Source organism: Trachinotus anak, unplaced genomic scaffold, assembly GCF_046630095.1.
Source record: "Trachinotus anak isolate AG129_WGS33_773 ecotype Australia unplaced genomic scaffold, CSIRO_AGI_Tana_v1 ptg000009l, whole genome shotgun sequence".
Taxonomy (NCBI): domain Eukaryota; kingdom Metazoa; phylum Chordata; class Actinopteri; order Carangiformes; family Carangidae; genus Trachinotus; species Trachinotus anak.
The window spans coordinates 18,720,239-18,743,349 of NW_027273860.1; the positions used below are offsets into that span (position 1 = coordinate 18,720,239).

Consider the following 23,111-nt stretch of genomic DNA (forward strand, 5'->3'; position numbering starts at 1 on the left):
AGCCAGGATGTGCCAAATCAAAGCTGAATGTGAAAAGAAATACTGCTGCTTTTCTGATATGTTTGTGCTGATACTGGGAAATAAGAAAGTGGCATATGTCAGGTCATTTTGTAGGCCTACACAGAAAACAGCTGGTGCAGGCCTTTAACCCGAACCTGAACACAACACTGACATATTATCATAAAGTTAATATAGCAAGCAAGCAACGTTTATTTATACAGCAGTTTTCACAGAGAGTAATCACAAAGTGCTTCACAATCAAAAGATTAAAATCACATGAAAGAATTTAAATCCAAATACATCAAATAAAAGCTAAAGTAAAAACACCAGATAAAAACATGTCAGCAAATATGTTAGCAAACAGTTGCTTAGTTACACACTGAGCAGACACAGAGCAACATTAGCATCCATCTGGAGTCCTGTTTCTGGCTACCTGGGTAAAGTCAGACCAATATTTACTATCCTATAGGACGGCTCTGTTTTGGTTTATACTAACTCCTGAGGAAAATGTCTGCTCCACTCTGTTCAGCAGCTACTATCTAACTTCAGTCGTGCTGGGCAGGACAGGTAGGTTAGCGTCTGCTTTTTTAGCAGAAAACTGCAGCTACAGTTGAGGGTGTGAAACCACAGAGAGCTGAGACAAACTAAAATGCTCCAGAGAGCTGAGGAGAGCAACACCGAGTCATAACTCTCTTTGTGTTTGTCACAAGTTTGTCATGAGTCAACTCTTTCACATTATAGTAATTTGAACGACTGTTAATATAAAAATATTGATTAGAGCAGCTTTTCAGCACCACGTATGACTAATGATGTGCAGCAGTAGTCACGGTCTCTTTATATTGATATTTTGCAGTTAAACAGTGATAATCAATGACTGGACGTTATAGAGTTATAAAAGGCAGCCGGAGCTGTAGAAGCACTGTCTATGATGCTTGAAAATTGTTTCTAATGTGCATCCATCTTATACCCTGGCCAAGTGCAGAACTAATAAGAAACAACTCCAACCATTAAATCAGTTTCTTCCTGAGCAGAAGCCTCAGAGCAGCTGCTCCAGCCTTGTGTGTCTGCGCCTGGTGGAGGGAAAAGGATATTCATTCTCCCCCAAGCTGCTAATTGAGAATGGGGCTTTGGAGGATCCAGCGCAGGGAGCTGAGACTGAACTTTGGACTTATCTCTTTGTGGTGTAAAGACAATGCATTTCAACATGTGTGCATGAGAGATGGAGGAAGAGAGGTAGAGAAAGCACGTGTGTTCAGTTTGCCCTCTGACCTTTCTTCACCATGCGTGCAGCCACAGTGAACTGGGTGGAGTCGTTGGCGGCGCCGTGGCCTTTGGTCTTCCAGGCCTCCTCTTGGGCCACTATCAGCTGCTTCCTCTCCTGGATGGACATGTGAGCCTCGATCCTCTGGCACTCCATCTCCGCCTCGGTTATTCTCTAAGAGAGGAGATAATTGAAGATGCTGAATACTTCTGACAGGAAGTTAAGGGAATAATCCAAACAGGCAAAGCAGCCAAGCAGGACAAGGATACTGGGGTGTGTTTGTGTATGTGTGTGTGTGTGTGTGTGTGTGTGTGTGTGTGTGTGTGGGGGGGGGGGGGTTCGCTAATCCAAGCCTCACATCTTTTACCAGCAACTGGAGGAGAATGATTCTGCTGGATGCACATGACTGTGAGGGCAGATGTGACTCTCAGATATGGACCTTTAAAAACATTTTAGTGTCTCATGAAGTTAAAATGAACAAAATGTTAGTTAATATAGCAAAGCTGACAATTTCCTTTATTATATACTGTGACTCGTCTGGTGTTAATTCTGAGTAATTTAGGGTGGGTTGGCGGGGGTATTTGCGAGAGCGCTGCACACAGTATTGACTGGGTTGGCTGAGTCACCTTCCGTCTCCAGGGGTGTCTCTCATCCACCTGCATGGGTCTGGGGGATCTGGTGGCCTTCACAACCAGAGGAGGAGATGAGGAAGGTAGGAAAGGATGAAGATCACGAGATAAGGATGAAGAAAATAAGACAGCAGCTGTGTATACAGCAGAGAAAGTCCACAAGCCAGAAGCTGCAGGGGCTGCAGGGGCTACAGGGTTTACAGGGGCTGCAAGAGCTGCAGGGGCTGCAAGAGCTGCAGGGACTGCAGGGGCTGCAGGGGCTGCTGTGCTGCCATCTCAGGCAAAGGGATGAAGTTTTAGGACTGGGGTGACTATTAGGTGGCATAAAACAGTGAAAGACTGCAGAGCTCTAGTGATCATAAAGTGCTCGTGCTTTTTCAGCAAAGCTGCAAGTGAAGGAGATGAAAGAATTAAATATATTGATAAAGATGTTTGTGGTGAAACTGTGAAACTTGCTCCATGTAAATGGGATTTTACAGGTTCTCTCTCTCAAGGAGTGAGTTAAAGTCTAATAATGAAGTGGCTGTTAAAACAATGGGGTTTGTGATTTGTGTATGGATATTGGGGGGGGGGAGACAAGTGAGGCAGGCAGAAGGCTCTGGTGCAACTTTGTACCTGGCTGGCTGATTCATCGGGGGAACAGGAATGGGATGGAGGCTCAGGAGCAGCAGAGAAAGTAGCAGCAAAGACTGGCTCCTATACAGGCCACAGATAGAGGAAACACACAGAAACACACACAGAAACACACACACACACACACACACAGAGGACATCAGGAGTACAGCAGCTGCAGAGCCATAGCCAGGATTTTGGGTCATGGAGGAAAAAATGACTCCTGAGGAAACTCACCCACTGATAGATCAGTAAGATTGTTTTTAAAGAGTCACTCCACTCCACTGATTTCAAACATGCAGTCATTGTTTCTGGAGGCTGGCCTGTACTAAGGAGTACAAGTCAAGATGACCTAACCTGTGTGTTCCCGTTTTAAACATTTTTTTTAAAATCTATTCAGTTAAATTCCCCAAGTTCATGCAAGTGCAACACAAAGCACTTAAGTAACTCTAAAAAATAAAACTCACACTTTTATTTCCCTGTTCACCAACAGCTTAGAACTGGACATTGAAGCTGCTAAATACTCCACTATGTTTACTTGCTAGTCACCATTACCATTTAGCTAATTCCTCTTTTTAGGGATAATTATTCTGTTCCAAGATAACAGAGCTTTGTTTTCTTGAGATAATAGGCTCAGTTAGATAATGGAATAATTATAAAAAATATTTGGGAGTATGGCCTTTCTTGGCTTCTGTATGAATGAAAGGTGCTTTACAGATAAAGTTTATCAATATTATTTTTAAAAAGTCAAATTTTAAGATATTTAGTCTGCTTTAAAAAAAATACCACATGTAATATTTGTATTATTAGAATACAAACTCCTCTTCATGTTATTAAACCCCTGAATTCACAGAAATATTAAGGACACGACCTCAGTGAGATTTTAGTATGATTATAGTCCCACTCCAACCTTCACACACAGCTCACATTAATAAATATCTCTGGTAAAGTTGCATTGATTAGAGATAAATAATGGATCAATGTTAGAACCAAATACAAACTTCAAACATACAAACACACAGAAAATAAAATCACTGACACACCCTTCAAACTTCAAAAGGCAGAAAAACACCATCGCTGAGAATGTAAAAGGAAAGACCCACACAGAGTACCACCACCAATAACACCACATCTACACAGACACACACAGCAACAACAACAATGGTGCATTTACTGTCTGAAGACAGTGTGTTAGCAGCCAGGGAATTCAGTTATAGATGTAAAGTTTAGATCACTGGTCCAAATTAAATGCACCACAGTGTATGTGTGTGTGTGTGTGTGTGTGTGTGTGTGTGTGTGTGCCTGGCCTCGCACACTGGCCTTACCCACAGCTGGTCGGACACAGCAAACTCATCGATCATCATCAGTGCTTCATCGTCCTATAGACAAGCAACGGCAGGTGAGAAGGGACATGTTTTCTGAGGGTTGTGTTGCCCCGAATATAATAATAATCACCTGATCCACTCCCTAAAAGTCCTCAAACATTTCTGATAAACCATTTGGACTTTCTGAAATGCTCCTTTCATTTTCAGGCCTTCAACAGTATTTAGAACAGCACTTCCATCAGAAACCATGTTCTTGGTTGAAAAACTGTGAGACTTTATTTGCTGCTGGTTTCTGTTTGACTCTGCTCTTCTTTCATCTACAACAGGAACCTGACTGAATCGTGTCCACTCACTCCGATGAAGGGGAGGATGAAAACAACATCAGCTGTCCTTAACCCTTGACCTCTATGAGTGATCTCGTGAACTTGATAAAAAGTATTTATTTTTCCCGTTTTGATTAAAGCATCATGTGTTTTGTAGGAAAAAAAAAATCATTATTCAAACAGGCATCAGAGCAGTCAAAGCAAAGCTCTTCCTGAATTTCAATGACCTGAAATCCTGACATCAGAATATGTACAGACCGAGCCGTCGAGCCGAGCTGAACAAACCCTGATAAGCAGCTGGAAACAAAAACAGCTGTGGAAAGCAGCTGTTGTGAATATGTCTAAACAGAGAGGTGCATGTACCGTCCCACCCCACCCCTCCCTTCAAAAACACACCGAGGAGGTCAACACAGAAACACACTCAACGTGCAGAGGAAGAAATGACATTTATTTTTGTTTAAAGGTGAAGAACATGCAAACAGAGACAAAGGCAAACAGAAGATTGAAAGGTTACATGTAACATGCAGTTCACTGGAAATAAAGGTTGAAGCCAGGCATGACAAAATACACAGGCTACATTACACTGGACAGTTAGTCAAACAGTTTGTTTTAAAAGTGCAAAGTGAATAACCTTTCTCTGAGAGAAAATAGATTTTACATTTCAATATTTGTGTAATTTAGGCAAAATTAGGTTTTTAAATTCATCTTAATTTACTCTAATCTTGATCATCTCTAATAAAAACAACAAATAAATTTATATTCAAGAGAAAATACAGCAGATATTATTTGTATATTATATGTATGGAAGTCTACAGCTGCCACTATTACAATAAAATAATTTTAATCAAACTTAAATCAAATTTTCCATTTGTGTTTGCATGCTGTATGACTTTCAGGGATGGATGAATGAAGCTTGTTTAGAATGAAAATTAAATAGAGGTTTCTTTGGCCACTTTCAACATGGCTGATTTCACAACAGAGGCCTGAGAGAATCCTTCCATTAAAAAGAATTTACAGTACAATTTGGAAGTTTAGGCTGCACATAATTAGCTAATTAGAAAATGGAAAATCAATTTCAAATTCCTAAATTCTTTAGGGCAGTAGTGTGCTTATTTGAATTTTGGCCGTAATAAAGCAATAATAACATATATATTTATTTGTTTATTCACTTGTTTTTTTTTAATGTTTAGATTTTTTTAAATATGCACACAAATGGAAAATGAGATTTTAGTGTGATTTAATTATTTTAGTTAATACTGTCAGCCATGAATTTCTATATCTTTTGAAGAAAAACAGCATGCATCATGAAATAATATGTAAATGATGCAGATTCTACAGGATATATACTATAGTCATGACTGGAATAAATGCAGATGAACTCTTTATACAGCTCAAGCACAAAACCATGCAAAAGCTTGTGAGGCAGAGGAGAAGAAAGAGACAAAGAGATCAAGACACAAACATGAGACAATACACAGCCTCTCTGTTTAGAGATATCCTAAAGTGTTACCACGTGCATTTGCAGGTTTATTCTGCAGAACAGGTGATTTCATGGTTGTGAGCTCTCCGACATCTCTTTGACTTTAGAGTTACATGTCAGCAGCAGCATCAAAAACAGAGAAAGAAACTCTGTTTATAATGAACAGCCTGACTTCAGAGGGTGATACAGGAAATAATGTGACGTGTCTCATGTGCATAAAGTGATGGAGTGACAGTTAAAAGCTTCTCTCTGGTGGTGTTTATGTGTTTGAGCTTGTCTGAAGGCGCCATTCTGGGAATCTGAAGCCCAGTTTTGTTGCTTCGTATGAATGGGACACTCTACCATTCCTTTAACAGGACATGGATGCAGCATACAGTCAGGAAAAAAAATATGCAACAGACATGACAGACTTTGACAGTCACAGGCAAGTGACTGCCTGTTGTGAGTGTGCAGATCAGGTGGTTACCTTCTTCTTGAAGCTTTGCTCCACCTCCCAGGGCTGAGCGTGCTGCTCGCCAACGGCAACCTTCACCACATCCTGCTTCTTATTGATCCTGTTCCTCCAGTCCTCCTCACCACTCTTTTTCAACAAGGCCACTCTAGGGGGAAGAAAGTGGGGAAATTAATATAAAATAATATAAAATTAAAAGTTACTATAAAATTCACATTAAAGGATCTGAAGGAGAAAACTGTTTTAATATTCAGTGTGCTGAAGGAGGACGGTGTGAGATGCAGTTCTTCAGAGACATCGTTGGACTTTACTCAAAAACCTGATTCACATGACTCAAAACCAAAAAAAGTGGGTAATTTATACCAAAAACACTTCTAAATAAAAAAAAAGGTTTTCAACTGCATCTTTCTCAGTTACAACACTGTTGATAATGTTTAAAAACCACATCTTTGCATATGAAAGGGGAAGAGGAGGCACAATAAAAACCCCTGTGTCTGCAAACCCAGATGTTTTGTGGCTTTTATCTAACACAAACAACACACCAGTGTCACGGCGTTTCCGAAATTAGTTATGAAGATTCTGAAACCGGTACAAAACTCACTTAATTAAACAAATAGTTTGACATTTTGAGCAACACGTAAGAAGCTCGATACCACTCTCATGTCTGTGATATAACAGCTCATCACAATGAAGACAGACACAAGCTGCACAATGTAGCAGGCAGTGATCGTCTAATCTACAGGACAGTTTGCAGAAACAATAACATACACTAAGCAGAGGCAGCCTGAGTGTCATTTAGCAGGCAGTTAGAAATACTGTACAGTTCTGCATCATGGATAAACAGACTGGTGACAGCTATAGTGCAGTCAGACGTAAACATCACTTAGAGACGTCAGTCAGCGTAACTGGGACAGTGACAAGCTTTGCTTTAAACAAGGAGTTAAAGCCACAGAAAAGGTGGGTTTTGTTTCAGCAAAAGTAAATTCAGACAAAACAGTGAGGGCTACATGTAAAACTAATATAAAATCACTATGCTGCTGTTTAAATAAGGAGTAGTGGAAAACCGGGACACATATAAAACACAGGGATTGTCACAAACTGAAGTTTTCTGTAGAGGACCAAGAACAGAGGTTCGATTATTGAGCTCTCATCTCTAAACAGGGAGCAGACGATATCCATAAGGGAGGGGTCAGGGTGTTGGCAGTGCCCTCTGTCCCTCTTACAACCACCCCTCTGTGACCCAGTGAGGGGACGTCCTGTTCTGCCCCGAGGGGGGGCAGACACACAGAATCAAAGTTACACTGAATAGATGTCACCAGCTGCAGATCCTGCCTCCAGTAAAACACTTTGAAACTGGGAAAGAGTCAAAGTCAAGCTGGAAGGAAGAGAGATGTGTGAGATGTGACGGAAAGTCACAAGCAGACTGAACAGATAACACACACCCTTTCACACCAGTTTGTATCTAATTCCATTGTGTCATCAATCAATTTAGAGCGGGCGTGTGTGTGTGTGTGTGTTTACCAGTCAAACCAGAGGGATGTGCCTGCAAACACGATGTGACGTAACTGGACTTATGCAATCGCTGCATTTGTTGTGGAATCCAATACTGAGCTTTAGTTAAAAGTCGTACTAATTCTATTAAGGAAAATACCAACAATTAATACAATACTAACAAATATTGTGTGTGTGTGCGCGTGTGTGTGTGTGTGTGTGTGTGTGTGTGTGTGTGTGTGTGTGTATCCACAGCCATATTGATCTTATTCCTCTGGGCTCACTTTGTTAAAACACACATCTGCTGCAATGGATAATGCTCCTTCATTACCATGAACACACACACTGTAGTTTATTTTGTCTCCACACACACACACACACACACAGCCCTGCTGCAGGAAACACTCACTACAGCGCCAAATGTATATTAATGCGCAGCTGAAAATAGTTGCTTTCTGGTCTTTCCTGGTATTTGTGGACACTGAACATGGCCGTCCTGAGCATTTTAATGAGTCACAGAAAACATCTACTTATCCCATTAAATTAGCTTTTGTGGCCTCATGTGCTAAAGTTCAGCCTGTCTGTCCCGTATCCAGAAACTGCTTCTTTTAGACAGCCCAGCAGCAGTGACTCAGAATAAAAACAACTAATAACCCACTAACTCACTCTTGTCGAGTCCTCATGATCTCATTTTCTGTCTCCATCTTACCCACAGAGAATCAAAGGGAATCTTCTCTTCTTCAGGCTCAGTTTTATTGCCTATATTAACCAACCAAATGATCCGGAGGAAGTGTATTTTAATGGCTCACCTCTCTTTGATGGACATGTGTCTGGCCGTCATCATGTCGCTCATTTCGTCTCCTTCCTCAGGCTGAACCAGGCCGTCTGTGTGCGAGTCCTCTGCTGCTGATGCTGGAGGATGACACGCAGTCTTGGGAAAATCAGATGCTGCTCTGTTTGTTACCACAGTGGACTCCAGCAGCTCTGTGAGCACACAACGGAGTGGAGTCAATAACTTCACAGTAACTACATTTACATGAAGAAAAAAAGACATTAATTTATCAAGCTGTCTAGGAAAAACACCACTTTCAATAACAGCAATCTAAAAAAAAAAAAACATGATTACAGAGGTTTGCATTAAACAGTCACTGCTCTCAGTGCAAAACCAGCATGGGAACAACCATCTTTCACTCTTACCAAGAGGCTTTCATCGGCAGACACTTTTCACAGCGTTAAAGGTCCCTGTCAGAGCTGAAATCAAATAACCCACGCTGGTTTGTACAAACACTGGAGCTCTGATTCACTCCTGCATCCACACTCCTCTATCACTCAGATCGTCTCTGTCGTCCATGAAACTGATTTCTACTGTCCCTGATCAAGTTGTACCCCGACACAGAGACAATCAACCTGTCTGCTTCAAAGTGGCTGCAGCTCAGACAAAAAGGAAGTCTGAAAAACCACAAGGCTGAGCGTAAACTTTTCTCAGACGACACAAAAACTGAGGAAATATGGTTGAGTGAGAAATGGTTGTTGACTGAAACTGACACCAGGGTTTACTGAGCCTTACAATTTGCTCTTTAAATATTTAAAGGCAGCGTCGTTCTCCTGGAAAACATCACTTTGGATTTTTTTCCTGTTAAACCCACAAAAACTCATCAAAAAAATCCACAGAAAAAAAAGGTGTAGCATTATTTAGAAAATGCATGTGGGACTGCAATTACCTTCTTTACCAGCTACACTGTTATTTCCTGTAGTATCAAAGCCTGGTATTGTCAAAGAGGATATGGTTTAAAATTCTTTGCAAAGTGTGATTTTCAATAAACTATGGAAATAATGTAATTTGTAATTTCTCGAAAAGATACTGTTCACAGGGGAAAAAAAACATAAGAATCTCCAACAACAGAGGAGCAGAAGGAAAAAAGCTTCCAGGTCCCTCTCTGCTGTTCTTACCTCCGCTGACAGCGTTGCTCCTCTGGATGTCAGGGTAGTGTCCTTCCTCCCTCAGATACCCCCCCAGCTCCTGCCTCTCCAAAAGCATGTGGCTCTCTGAGCTCTGCACGGCTCCCTCTCCCCTCCCTCTGGACAGCCACTGCTCCACCTCCTCCTCCTCCTCCTCCCCCCTCCTCTCTCTTCCAGTCTGGGGCTGGGGCAGAGCAGCCTGCCTGACCATTCCCTCAGGAGAGGGCAGCTTCCTTTTCCCTCCGCCGAGATCAGTCCTGTCTTCTGCCTGGGGCAAGCTTCGGTACCTCTGGTGGTCGACGGGGTCCTGGGACACCCAGGCTGGGCCGTCCGGGGGCAGAGACCTGTCAGAGCTGGGAGGCAGGTTTTCCACCCGGGCCGGTGCTCTGGTTATGTGGATGTCTCCAGCGTGGTCAGTGGACACGGTGCCTCCTGCCCTCAGCGCAGAGGAGGACGATGAAGAGGGGAGGTGTCCCGAGAACCGAGAGCCTGTACCATTCTGAAGCTGTGGAGCAGGGAGGTGGAGAGAGACACACACAAAGAAAGAAGTGGGTCAGTTTGCCACAGAGGCTGAGAAACAGGTCGGGCAAAGTGCACACGCACACAAAACAGAGAGAATCACGCTGACTAATCACCGCCTGCCTGACTCACTGCACTTCCTGAGCATCAAAGGGCAGCCTATCTCGCCGGTCAGTCGCAGCCCACATCACAAAGCCATGCCAGCAAAACCCCCCCTACGCACAATGCAACCAGCTTTAGCCAAAAGAAACGCTCTCTTATAACCATCAAATACAATTCAATTCAATTCTATTTTATTTGTATAGCGCCAAATCATAATATACATTATCTCAAGGCACTTTACAGGGTAAGGTTGAAACCTTACTTTGTTACAAGTAACAACATGTGAGGAACTAACCTTATATTTTTGTAGAGCGACAAATGAGAAACAACAGTAAACATCCATGGATTAAACTAAACCTCAACTTCTGTTTGCTTCAGTTTTCTCTCTCACGTCTCATCTCCCTGAAATAGCTGCTAGTTCCCAACATGTTGATGACAAACAGCCGCTTTCAGTCCGTGCGATGGTGAACTACTGTTGTTCTCCTCCTGCACCACAGAGGCGTCTTTCAAGCCCCTCGGCCCTGCTGAAATATGACCGGCAGCATCGGCCTCATCACTGACACGGTGGGATGATGAAGAGCTGAGTCAGAGATTCATCAGAGAGCGTGGCCATGCACTGTGCATTCATGATGATGAAATCACACAACATAGACATGGGCCAAAAAAAATGAGACGCCATACAGCAAATGATGTTCACAGAAATGCACGGCCATTTCTGAGAAGAGTGCTCCAGCCTCGTCAGCCTCCAGTGTCTCAGGCAAATGCACAGCGACTGTTGAGAGGAGCCTTACTTGAAGCTGCCCCTCTGGGCCGTCACACAGCTCCTGCTCATCCCTGATGTCTATGTCTGAGGAGTCCTGGAGCAGAAACACGCACATGCTACAATACTTGCTTGATGTATTTTCCAATATGATAACTGGAATAGATTATACTGTAACTGCCTTGGAGCCTTATTACATCAATATTTACTTAATAATATTAAATGTTGTGCTTTATTTCTCCATATTGTTTTCTGGAGGCTTCTACTTCTTACAAACAGATTAACTATGAGTAATAACTTTTTCACTTCATGTATATTGCAAAATGAAACCCCCGTCTCTCCTCTGGAGATCATTGACCTTCTCAGATGCCTATCAGTGTTTACATCTTGGCTTTAACTTCGTTCATGTGGGAGTCAGTCAGTCATCACTGTCTTGCCTGGAACAGCAAGGCTCCTGACTGGTATCATTTCTGCCCTGTACCAGTACTGTACCAGTAAAATAAAGATGTGGTACCAGATTAAGGTGTATATATGACACCTATTGTGTGTCTGTCCATCCTGGAGAAGGGATACCTCCTCTGTTCCTCTTGCTGTTCTCATTTTTTCTTCTTTTTCTGTTTTTTTTTTTTGTTTTTTGTTTTCTGGAGTTTTTCCTGATCTTAATGTAGGGTCTAAGGACAGAGGAGGCTGTAAGTCATTACAGACTGTAAAGCCTGCAGAGACAAACTTTGGATTGTGAGCTATATGAAGTTAGCTACAGTTTCATTTTGAAGATTTTTGTACCTGTGTTTTCTTTTAAGAAAAATAAGAAGAAAGTGTGGTTAGTAAATCTTGCAGTAGTATTCTGCTGGACAAACTGCACATTATCCTGCTCCTCTCCTACCTGCTCCATATCTCCCAGTGTGATGGGTTGTGTCTGGTAGCGAGCGTTGGCCCTGCGCTGGCGTGTGTCCCCTCTGATGCGGGTAACCCTGGTTGGAGGCTGAGCCAGCCGGTTGAACAGTGCCATCTTTTCTGCCAGGCTGAGGGTGCTGAGGTCAGGCTCCTCCTGACCCTGACTCTGACCCTCACTCTGGTCTTTTCCCTCCATTGTGGACACCGGCTTGGAGCCCCGGGCTTCCTGTGTATCCTGCACCAGACGCCGCTCCCGTGCCTGCTCCTGGGCGATGGCGCTCTGCTGTGAGGATGCCTGCAGGCTAAGGGTAGGATGACACCCAAGAGACAAAGAGGTAGGAGAGAGGGAGACTTCTGGTAAGCTTGGAAGGAGCTCATGCAAAGTAGGAAGTGGCATGCTACATGGCAGACAGCAGCATGGAGCTGTGTGACAGCAGAGTTAAAGGTCCCATATAGTATAAAGGCAGATGTCCATGTGTCTTTTGATTATAAAGCAGGTCTAGGCTCTATATTAATACTGTGACAGTATCAAAGCCTCAGTCCACAGAGAAATGCACACAGCCTGTATTCAGAAACTGAGCCTTAAAACCAGCCGTCAGGACTTCTGGAACTTTGTGATGTCACAACAAAGCAGTCACTGCCCTCAGCCACGCCCCAAGCCCCGCCCACTTGGACCCACCATCCAACTTTGCAGCATTTGGTTTCTGTGAGTGTTTACCTGAAATTTGCTATATTTTTATTAGATCACTCAAAAAACAGTCAGCCAATCAGAAGATAGGCTCAGAGCCTCTCTTCCGATTGGCTCATTGACCTGTTGTTACTAAAGCTCTAGAGAGAAGACTGTGAGAGGAGATCTAAAACTACACTGAGATGGTTTTTGGTTCTTAAAACCATAAGTATATCTTTTTATGGATATCAACACAGGAAAAGTGTCAAATACGGGACCTTTAAACAAAGAGCAAACACAGGCAGAGTGAGTCATGCCCACTACAAACAAAACCATGACCTAAGTTAAACCCTTCTGGTCTTCTGAATCATTCAGTAATTCAGTCATGTAATTTCCTCCAATCACACAGGAGGGCACCACAACATCAAAAACATTACTGAGGAGTTAGATCCATTTACATCCTGTGAGCTAAAACCACTCTGATAATAAAACTGTGCAGTGGTGAATAAGCAGTAACCATGTTAGTCACACACCATAGGTCAGTGTGGGCATTCACACCCGTGCACCGTGTACCTGTGTAGTGGGACAGTGCCACAGACTAGGGTGGGACTAGGGATGCGTGCTACAGCAGTGCGAACAGTCACTGTCTGTGGCACATGAGAGGGGACGCTACAGTGGTCGAGGAGAGAGATTAAGACACACACACACAAACAGGTGGCAGAGAAAACACAGAGGGAATAAGACAGGTCACTTCCAGGTGAAGAAGAGGAATTATTCAAGCTACTGGAGAGGAGTTTTTTTTCCAACAGCGTGTTGAAAAACAGACAGTGAGTACATCAGTGTTCAGACAGATGTGTGGAGGCTCAAACCAAAATTTCATTTGAATTTTGCACACAAATGAAATTTTGAACCATGTGCAGTACAGAAAATATGAGAGATTAGGTGTGAGGTTGAGAAAGTCAGAAAATGCTGCTCCATTATGAAGTTTGGTGATACAGTGGTTTTGGTTGTATGGAGATGTCCAACCTCTGAAGCTTCTGCCTCCAACCCAAAAATCCTGCAGAAACTTCTCTTTACAGAATCAATGTCTTTGACTATTCTGCATAATATGAATTGAACAAGATTAGTAAGTATGCCAATGTTCAATTTGGGTGTACTGACCTTTTAAAGCATATTAGGTGTTCTTGATTTAAAGGAATGGTTTTGGGAAATAAGCTCATTTGCTTTTTTGCCTTCATGAGAGTTACGTGAGAAGCGACTTACGTGGCGGCGATGACAACTTCCTCAGTGGTGACTGGCTGAGTTCTGGAGCGGTCTTGTGTCCGCCTCAGTCTCCTGTCCACTGCTGCGTTCCTGGATCGAGCTTTAGGAGCTCCGCCATCAATGCTCTTCTCCAGTTCCTGGATGGAAACATTTAAAATCATTGCAGCTCATTGGATTATTTCACCTCACCTCATAAGGTCCCATATTTTACACTTCTGTATTTTATTTGAAGTGTTGATACCCATAAGAAGATATATTTCTGGTTTTAAGAACCAAAACCATCTCAATGTAGTTTTACATCTCCTCTCTCAGGCTTCTATCTGGAGCTTTAGTAACAACAGGTCAGTGAGCCAATCAGAAGAGAGGCTCTGATCCTCTGAGTGATTTAATAAAATATAGCAGATTTCAGGTAAACACTCAGAGAAAACCAAATGCTGCGAGGTTGGCTCAGGTGGGCAGGGCTTGGGGCATGGCTGAGAGCAGTGACTGCTTTGTTGTGACATCACAAAGTTCCAGAAGTCCTGACGGCTGGTTTTAAGGCTCAGTTTCTGAATACAGGCTGTGTGCATTTCTCTGTGGACTGAGGCTTTGATACTTTCACAGTATCAATATAGAACCTAGACCTGCTTATGACTAAAAAAGACATGGACATCTAACTTTATACAATATGGGACCTTTAACCCACTTGTTGTGGAGTTGGATCAAAAGTGAATGACTGTAGAAACGTGGGCTTCACAGACTTCAACAAAGGAATATTTGCATTCAAAGTGACAGTGACTGAATCGGCTACTTTAGATAAACAGCTCAAGAAATCAGCATAACAGTGACTAAAGACAGATGAATGAGCACATTAAGATCACATCAAAGCCCTCATGCAATTTTAGAATCTATTGTCTTGAGCTCAGACATGTTCGGGGTCAATTTCACAGATGTGGAGTGAAACGTTTGCCATTAAAATGCTCTGTCTAGTCTGATCCCTGACTGAGATGACACTAAATCATGAGTATTTACAGGTTCCCCGTCCTCACAGTGACAAGAGGACAGAGGAGGAAAAATCAGACGGTGTTAATTATCTTCCTAGACTAGAAGCATGTTTCTCTCCTGTGTCCAGAACCAGCACAGAATCTATAGAAGTGAGAGGACTGAAGTTGAAGCTCACCCTGAAGAGAGATCGCTTGGCTGCTACACTCAGCTTGGCCCGTTCATCGAGCTTCTCTTCATCAGCTGCAGAGGGAGAAGCAGACAGAGGAAAACACATCTGGACATTAGAAACTTTGGATGTCTTCTCCATAAATAATGATGGTCAGATGCTTCTAACTCTCAAGACTTTACTGTAACTTCTGGAAAAGATAACAGAGTTTCTAAATCTGGAATATTTCCATTTGATGAAATGATGCATTTGGGTTTTAATATTTTACTTAAGTGGAAACATCATATATTTTCAGTAATATAGCGAACAAACATGATACCGTGGTACAGAGGAAGGATAAGATGAGGTAACCTTTGCGCTATTGAAGGTGAAATGAAACATAATGGGGTTTTAAAGAGGAATTCCACTGATTTTACACATACAGGTGAGTTTATTTGTCATGGAGAGAATGACTTTTGTCTTGTGAAACAGTTATATGATGTTATCTGTGGCTCCAGAAGACAAGTATTAAAAATCAAAACCCATTAACCCTGAACATTTCAGAATAGATTATGTCATTATGGTTATCTGGGTTTATGAAACTGTATATTTTTACAAGTCAGAGGACAGTAAATTTAAGGTTACCAAACAGGAGGGTTCTAATGAAAAGATGCCCCAGTATTTGTTGCATATGGGAAATATAGGATCCAGTGGTTCTGGACCTCGACCTGGACTAAGGACTAACGGTCAGGATATCACAGTCTGTGGTGCTTTGATTTTGACCACTCTTCTTCCAATCTGTCTCTCCCACAGATCCCCCAACCTTATGAAAGTGAATACTAAATGACTTTTAAAAATGTAATTAAAGGTTTATACTTGTTTGCTTAGAGTGTAACTTTTAGAAACAGCTTTTCACCAGAATACAAGCACAATGCCAGTTCTGATTTTCCATGATTTCTACAAGGACCATCAACTCATGGCAATGGTCACTTTTTGCCTGGGACCTGTAGCTTTAGCCTCAGTCTATATTAGCTCTATATAATGTATGTAGCCAAGTGCATATTTAAGACTTCCCTTCTCCAGGTCACATATTTTAAAAGAAGTTAGTTGAAAACTTTAAAGTCAGTTGGAGACAATGTTTTTAACGAACTCTGCTGTTAGATCAATTATCTTATTAGCTACAGGAGATAACATCAGCAAAAAAGTCACTTAAGCTGACTGAAATCTACGGTCATCAGCTGGAAATGAACACCCTACTTTAGTCTACATCTGTCTGAAATATAGGACCCATTACTCATAGAATGACTAACTAATTTTGAGTGGTCACTCTGCCATCTTTATCAGTACAAACTACATATATACTGTACGAGAATGTGAAGTTTGACAGGGGTAGCAACAGTCATTTAGTCCATGCTCCATAAATAATATTTTATGGGAAATCTGATTTTCAAGAAACTCAAGATGCCACTGCCATTGACATTTACAGTGTTCACTGCCGTGATAAAAGAAGACTTTCTCTTTTCTGAGCAACAAGTCGTAAGTGTGAAGTACTTAAAATCCTCTGTTCATCATCATTATGTCCACCTTCATTATTACCACCACCACCATCTGGCTTCATTGCTGGGAGCAAAGATAAACCACTAACCTTATGACTGACATCACTGGGGCAGACTATGTGGAGCTAGACAGGTGTGAGAAACATTGCTCCGTGCACACACGCTCTGTCTCTGCAGGACATATGACATGACATCACCAAACAACTATTCCCTTTGACCGACGCCGCTGTGCTGAGCTCTGCTCCCTCTAATTCTCATCAGCTCAGAAAGCGTCCTGGCTGAGTTTGTGCTTATGAGAAGCAGATGAGCTGGTTCTGCCCTCAGTGGAGCTGCTGTGCTGTTATGCTACTGTGAGCAGCAGTAATGACTCTATAAACTCTAAGTGCTTTCCTGTTAAAAATAAATAAATAAGACCTTAAAAAGGCAGATTTGAATCATTTGGCCTCCACCCTCATGTCTATTCTTGGGGCTTTGATATAAAGCCACTGGAAAGTCACATTTTGATCATTTGTGGTTGGCTACAATTGTGAAGCTCAAGATGATCACATCAACTGCGTTGTTTTCACTGGCAAATGTACACATCATGGCCTGGATCAGTGGTTCCCAACTTGGGAGCCGGGGCCCACTGGTGGTGGGCAGCGAAGGTATTGCAAATGGGCCGACAAATCATTTGCAAAATACTACAACTTTGACAAAAGATGTAATTATAAATCTATATCATATATATATATATATATATATATATATATATATATATATATATATATATATTCTTTTTTTTTCCCTTGTATAGATGTCTAACACAATGATGGGCCAATGATAGGAACTTTGATGTTTTCATTGTCTGACCACATCGTATACTTGTTTACTATGTCTGATGATGCACTCAAAGACAACGACCATGGCAACAACAGGAAGTCAAGGAGTCAAGAGACAGATGATGAATCGACAAGTGACCATCCCTGTTAAAGTATGGACCACTTAAGGGCTGAAAATATTATCTCTCACTCAACTAATGCATATACTTAACTGGATGTTTTTCACATCACCATAATCTCATCAACTCAGCCCATCCCAGAACAAAAGACTGATGAAATTCTATGTACTCAGAGAGCTGTGATGGTATCTGTGAATTACAGGTCAGACAGCTTCTCATCTTTTAAAAGAAGCCAAATGCAATATTCTGGTTGTCAATGAAGTTAAAATGATGCTATGAAACTAAATATGTGATACCCATATGATTCACTAGCCACTAACAAAACTGCCTTAGTTTTACTGCTGTAAATATTCCACTGAACATTATGTAACTGAAGTCCCAGCCAAGCAATCACACTGGTCAAACACATACTAATAACTCCATGCTGATTATTCCATTAAAGCTAGCCATGCTTAATCAATTACTTCACCAACACTTGAGTGCAGAGGTTATTGTAGTTTATCAGCTTTACTTTTATGTCACAAGGAAAATAAATCTGAAATTCCTACAACCACATACATCAACAAATATGTTTGCAGTCTATATAACACTATACTGCACTATCATGTACTATCTTCTGAAAAATCAACCCCTCAAATCTTTGCCGAATCAAGTTGTGGAAAGAAAAAAAAAACTACTTACCCTCAGTGGAAACAAAATCTGAACTCACACAGGACCTTTAAAAGCGTAGAAAGAAAAAAGACAGTCAGCAAAATCTCTTAATATCTGTGCAACAATGCATAACACAGTAATATCAAAGCATGGTGAGGTGAGTCAGGGACAGGAATGAGAAAAGACTAGGCACATAGGAGGCGAGGAGATGCAGTGAGAATCGGTCGTTTTTCTGCTGACAGTGAGCGAAGTATTAGGAGAAGAAATGAAACAGCCCAGTAAAGCAGACTAAGTCGGAGAATTAGACGGCATTACAGAAGTCTGTTCAGTTCCATGGTCTCAGAGAGTGATTACCAACAAAGGCCAATTCATGCCTCCTTGGTATGGTCACATGTGATGACCACTGCCAAGGCCCAATCAGAGGGACCTTTGGCCTTTAAGCTTCACTGTTTGCTAATGTTGTTAGAGTGAGGGGGCAAAATCAAGGGGAAAGTGAGTGTATGTGCATGTGTGTCACATCCATTGGCCTGTGGTAAACTGTGATCCAGCTCGTGGTATTAATGTACTTAAGGACTTAGCTACATGCTACAGACATATTTATTGTTTACTAAACAGCATGTACTTTAAGATTAATAAGGACAGTGCATCAAAATCTGATTAGAATCAACATTTCTGTGCATCAAATGTTTCTTTGACATGAATGATCTTGTGGTCATTTCCCAGCATTCCTCACTCTTAGCCATGCATTCTTGCATCCAGAGCAGTACCTATCAGTCTCCTGGCGCTCAGCAGAAGTGATGGGCTGAGTCCTAAACCTCTCTGAGGTCTTTCTACTCTCCCCGGGATAGATATACTGCCGGGGCCTGCGCCCCCTGTCTCTTTCCCCTCTCCATGGGGCCTCGTAGCTTGCGAGTGCCCTGTCCCCTTCAACCTCACTGGAGGGGCCACCCAAGAAGAGGGATCAACAGACAGAATACACAAAAGAAAGGGGACATACAGTACAGTGAGGGAGAGATAGAGAGGGACGAGTAGCAAACATGGAGTTGTTTCAAAGCAGAGGTGTAAGTTTGATTATTCAGCCACACCTCTGGTTTATAAATCAAATATGTGAGCAAGGCCATGCAGATTCAACAACGGTTAAAGCATGCACACGTTCATTGGATCCAGGTAGTGACTGAACAAGTCCCAGTGCCAATAAAGTAGAAAAAACAAACATCATACTGTAGGAGGCTTAGTGTTAGGTGAGTAATGCATGAACGCCATTTCTACAGATTAGAAACTGCAGTAGAATCACTGTGCTTTGATGTTAACTTGTTGCTTGTTAGTCATTCAGTAGCCAGCCGATGTTAGGTAACAAGCATCAGTGTGAGCTCCTCAGCAGCTAGCGGTAAAGCGTTTTTACTTTTCCACCTACAGCTCGTTCCTGCGCCTGGTTGGAGGGGTGGTGGTGCTCTCCATGTACGAATGTCTGAGCTGGGCCACAGACACCCGGGTGTCTTGGTGACTCTCTCCATTACTGAAACCTTCACCGTGCCTAAGATCCCGGGTGGGGTCGTTGGTCTGGTGCTGCAGGTTCCTTTGACTGGGCCCTTGGTGATCCCCAGCGTCCGACACTGAGTGGCTCAAGGCTGCACTGGAGGTGGAGTGACCTGGGCCTGCATGTGCCACTCTGGGGTGGATGTGGGATGCGGACACCCCTTTGTGGATATAAAATGCATTTTCCCACTCCCTGGGCCTGCTGTCTCCTGCCTGCAGACGGGAGGTGTGCTCTGTTTCGTCCCATCTGGCTCTGCCTCTGTGTCTTTCTCTTGTTAGATCCTCTGCCTCAGCCTCTCTTGGCTGCCTGAGGCTTTGCACCCTGGACATCCCCACATCCTCTTCCACCCTTCCTCTCCGTGGGTCCTCGGTACTCCTCTCCCTACGGCGGATCTCTGAGGGCAGCACTGCTTTCCTGCTCCTCAGGAGGCCCTCTGTCTTCACATCCTCTGTCTCCTCAGTCTCCTCCTCCTTGCCCTGCTGCTGCTGCACACCTCTGGATGCTGGACCAGAGGCCATGGAGAGGTAACTAGGGTAACCAACAACTTCTTGTCCTCCTGCTTGCCCAAGTCGGTTGAGCTGAGCCTGGGTGTGATGGTGGGGATGGGTCTGGGACTGGTGCTGAAATTGTCTGCGGTACACTGGAGCTTCTGTAACATTTCCCAGCTCTGGGCTCCTCTGGCGGCCCTCCTCTCTGGCCAGCCTTTCCCTAACTCTGATTCTTCAAGAAAACAAAGGGCTGGTTAACATTCAACATTCATACAGAGTGCTAAACTCAAAGACGACGATTTGACTTGGTCTAATAAAACAAACAATCACAGCACTCAACTCCTGCTCTAATTAAGATGAATCTTTGTGTGTACATGAAGGGGTGAGCTGATTCTTTCTCCTGTGGTACTGAAATTTGTCAAAGTTGACATAGTATTCTTGATCAGATTTTTAGTTGTGTTTAACCAAACATTTTCTGAATCATAATCATAAATTTAAACTATTTACCCCATTTAATTCAGGGAAGCTTCCTGGGTTTCCTGCTAAAATATTAAATGCTAATACACTAAGAAGTTTGTAGTTTGTGAAATGGTAAGGGGAGAAAAAAAAAAAAAAAAAACATCCTGTTCCTCAAAGTGACATACTGAAAATACAGCTGCATCTAATGGTTCTATTAATTGCCAATTTTGGTCCCGGGACGGTTTTTGCTTGGTCTTCACTTATTAGCCATATATTGATATTTCCAGTATAGGTTGGGCTACTTTGAAACACTATCAGGTTGCATGTGAGTTGTACTAAACATTTTTGTCAGAAATTTCATCATAAAAAAAAGTAAAATGCAATGTTTGAGTTTTAATATCCACAGATTTTCAACACAGGGCACATATCTGTATATGAACTCCTGTTTACTCCTTTTTATGTCTATTTGGGATCATGTTCTTTGGTTTGGAGCAATTTTCACTGAGGGATGCAGCAGGAAGTATAATTCTGCCTCTGCCAGACATAATGGCCCATTTTCTAGCATATATTTGTTTACACTGGTAAATTTGCACCATTAAAACTCAAGCCAAATTAGCTATTAGCAATTCCTGTTTGTACTGTAACCATGGATGTACGGACAAACTATTATCTGATTACTGTGAAACTGCAGAAACCTCAAAATGTTTTGATTTAAAAGGATACTACTTTTCTATCATGTCTAAGCATGTTTATGCATGATTATTTGTACACCAGAAATATTAATGTAAGTCATATTCAGTCTGATAATAAGCATCTCAACTTTACTTGGCACAAGGAGTTTTTCCATTGTTACCTAAACACATATTGTATTTCAGAAGAGAACTGAGGTCTGTGAGGTTTCTCAGTCATCCAGGTCATGGTTATCCAACAAAAGTTGAATTGAGGGGAACTGGACTTAGTTGTAGATACTTAAAGACGTTTCACCTCTAATCCGAGAGGCCTCTTCAGTTCTGACTGACTGGTGAGGAGATCCAGGTATTTAGCCTGTGTGGGGGTCAATATCAAGGCCACTGATGTCACTTGACTCATTAGTGCTCCTGGTTGTTGTAATGACAATTGTTGAGTTGTTGGGGTCACCTGACCAAGCATCAATGATCATTGTTTTTGGAGTCACATGACGCCAAGTGTGAATGGTTGTTAAGTCTCCTGGGAAGGGGAAAAGGAGAGCACTGTAGGTGAGGGATAAGTGGTGTAGACCTCCTCCTCTGTTGAGAGATGGTTTCTCTTTACTCCTCTTTCAAACCATCTGTCCTCCCTATCTAAAATATGTACATGCTTGTCATTAAAGGAGTGTCCCTTACCCTTCAGGTGTCCTTCAGGTCAAACTGTTGATTCTTGGCCTGAGAAGTTGACTCGCCTGAGATGAGCCATTAACTTGTTTAGTGGTTGTTTGGTTAAACCAAACCAAACTGAAACCTGACCCAAACCTGGATCTCTTTACCAGTCAAGCAGAACTGAAGAAGCTTCTTGGATGAGAGGTGAAATGTCTTCAAGTATCTACAATGAGGGTCCAGTTGCCCCTGATTCGAAAATTCTTGGAAGGGAACTGAAGAAAAAATAGAGTGGAAGATGCCAACTGCAAACCTCAAACCTATAGTCATTGATGTAAGGTCAGAAAAAGAAGTAACACTGCAGCCCTACCCAATGTTTTATCCTTCATTAGTAATATGATCCTTTAAACATTTGTTTTCACAGGGGTATTAAACTCAACACAGCAAAATGAGCATGGGAAATGAAGTTATGGTCCAAAGCAAAGGCAATAGGAGCTTGCGACAATGGGGAGGATGATGAATGACGCCATGTCAGCTGACTCTCAAAGCTCAAAAGCAGAGTTTCTTAAACATTTGTGTCAGCCCAGGACCCTAAAAGAAGAGATTATCAAAGAAGAAAAGTATTTAAAGTAAAGTAAGAGAACAGTATTTGGTCCTGTCCTGACCCACAGTTTAAGAAGCACTGCTCATAAGGGTTGATGGGTTTTTGGTAAGTCTCGCCAAATAATAGCAGCATGGCAGGTGATATTGTAGGGGGACACAACCAGCCTTGGTGTACCTCGATGGCCAGTTGATGAGGGAGTGGGTGTCGCCCTCAGCATCAGTCTGGAGGAACCAATCAGTGCTCTGTATCGCCTTTTCACTGTGTCAATGGAAACCCAGTGGGAGACATAAGAGTGAATGATTGGGTGGGTAATGTTCTAGATCCAGCTTTCACTCTTTTGTTGGAGCACACACAGGTACATTACTACATCACACAAATCACTGACTTCATATCGAGCTCGACCAGAGTGAGAATGAGCTTGGACACTGGCAGGATCCTACTAAGAAAACAAGTACAACTCCCACAACATTTATAAGTTAAAGAAGCTATTTGTAAATTTTGCTATTGCTACATATCCAAAGTTAACTTAACAGTTGTTAGTCTAGAACAAATGTTACGAGTTTAGCATCAAACTTGATTCCTTTTCTCACCTAGAGCTGTGTCCAATGGTAAGAACATCCCTCTTGTTTTGCTTCAATTTTTATCACTTCTTTTTTCTACAGAAGTTAGCATGCTAACTAGCT

The 23,111-nt window shown here is 42.3% G+C and overlaps 1 protein-coding gene across 3 annotated transcripts in view; it reads right to left on the bottom strand.

Annotated features, from left to right (window-relative positions):
• svila (supervillin a) overlaps positions 1-23,111 on the bottom strand; it is a 54,747-nt gene that overhangs the window by 16,692 nt on the left and 14,944 nt on the right. The window contains exons 7-22 of one of the 3 annotated variants that reach the window (XM_071485662.1): positions 22,603-22,686; positions 19,424-20,266; positions 18,777-18,944; positions 18,040-18,074; positions 14,896-14,960; positions 13,737-13,873; positions 13,047-13,142; positions 11,796-12,108; positions 10,944-11,009; positions 9,523-10,036; positions 8,382-8,556; positions 6,097-6,229; positions 3,828-3,881; positions 2,506-2,586; positions 1,888-1,944; positions 1,270-1,435 (exon numbers count right to left, since the gene is read on the bottom strand). In XM_071485662.1, the coding sequence (XP_071341763.1) occupies positions 1,270-1,435; positions 1,888-1,944; positions 2,506-2,586; positions 3,828-3,881; positions 6,097-6,229; positions 8,382-8,556; positions 9,523-10,036; positions 10,944-11,009; positions 11,796-12,108; positions 13,047-13,142; positions 13,737-13,873; positions 14,896-14,960; positions 18,040-18,074; positions 18,777-18,944; positions 19,424-20,266; positions 22,603-22,686 (2,987 nt within the window). The remainder of the gene's footprint in view (positions 1-1,269; positions 1,436-1,887; positions 1,945-2,505; positions 2,587-3,827; positions 3,882-6,096; positions 6,230-8,381; positions 8,557-9,522; positions 10,037-10,943; positions 11,010-11,795; positions 12,109-13,046; positions 13,143-13,736; positions 13,874-14,895; positions 14,961-18,039; positions 18,075-18,776; positions 18,945-19,423; positions 20,267-22,602; positions 22,687-23,111) is intronic. The other 2 variants (XM_071485663.1, XM_071485664.1) reach the window with 2 other exon arrangements.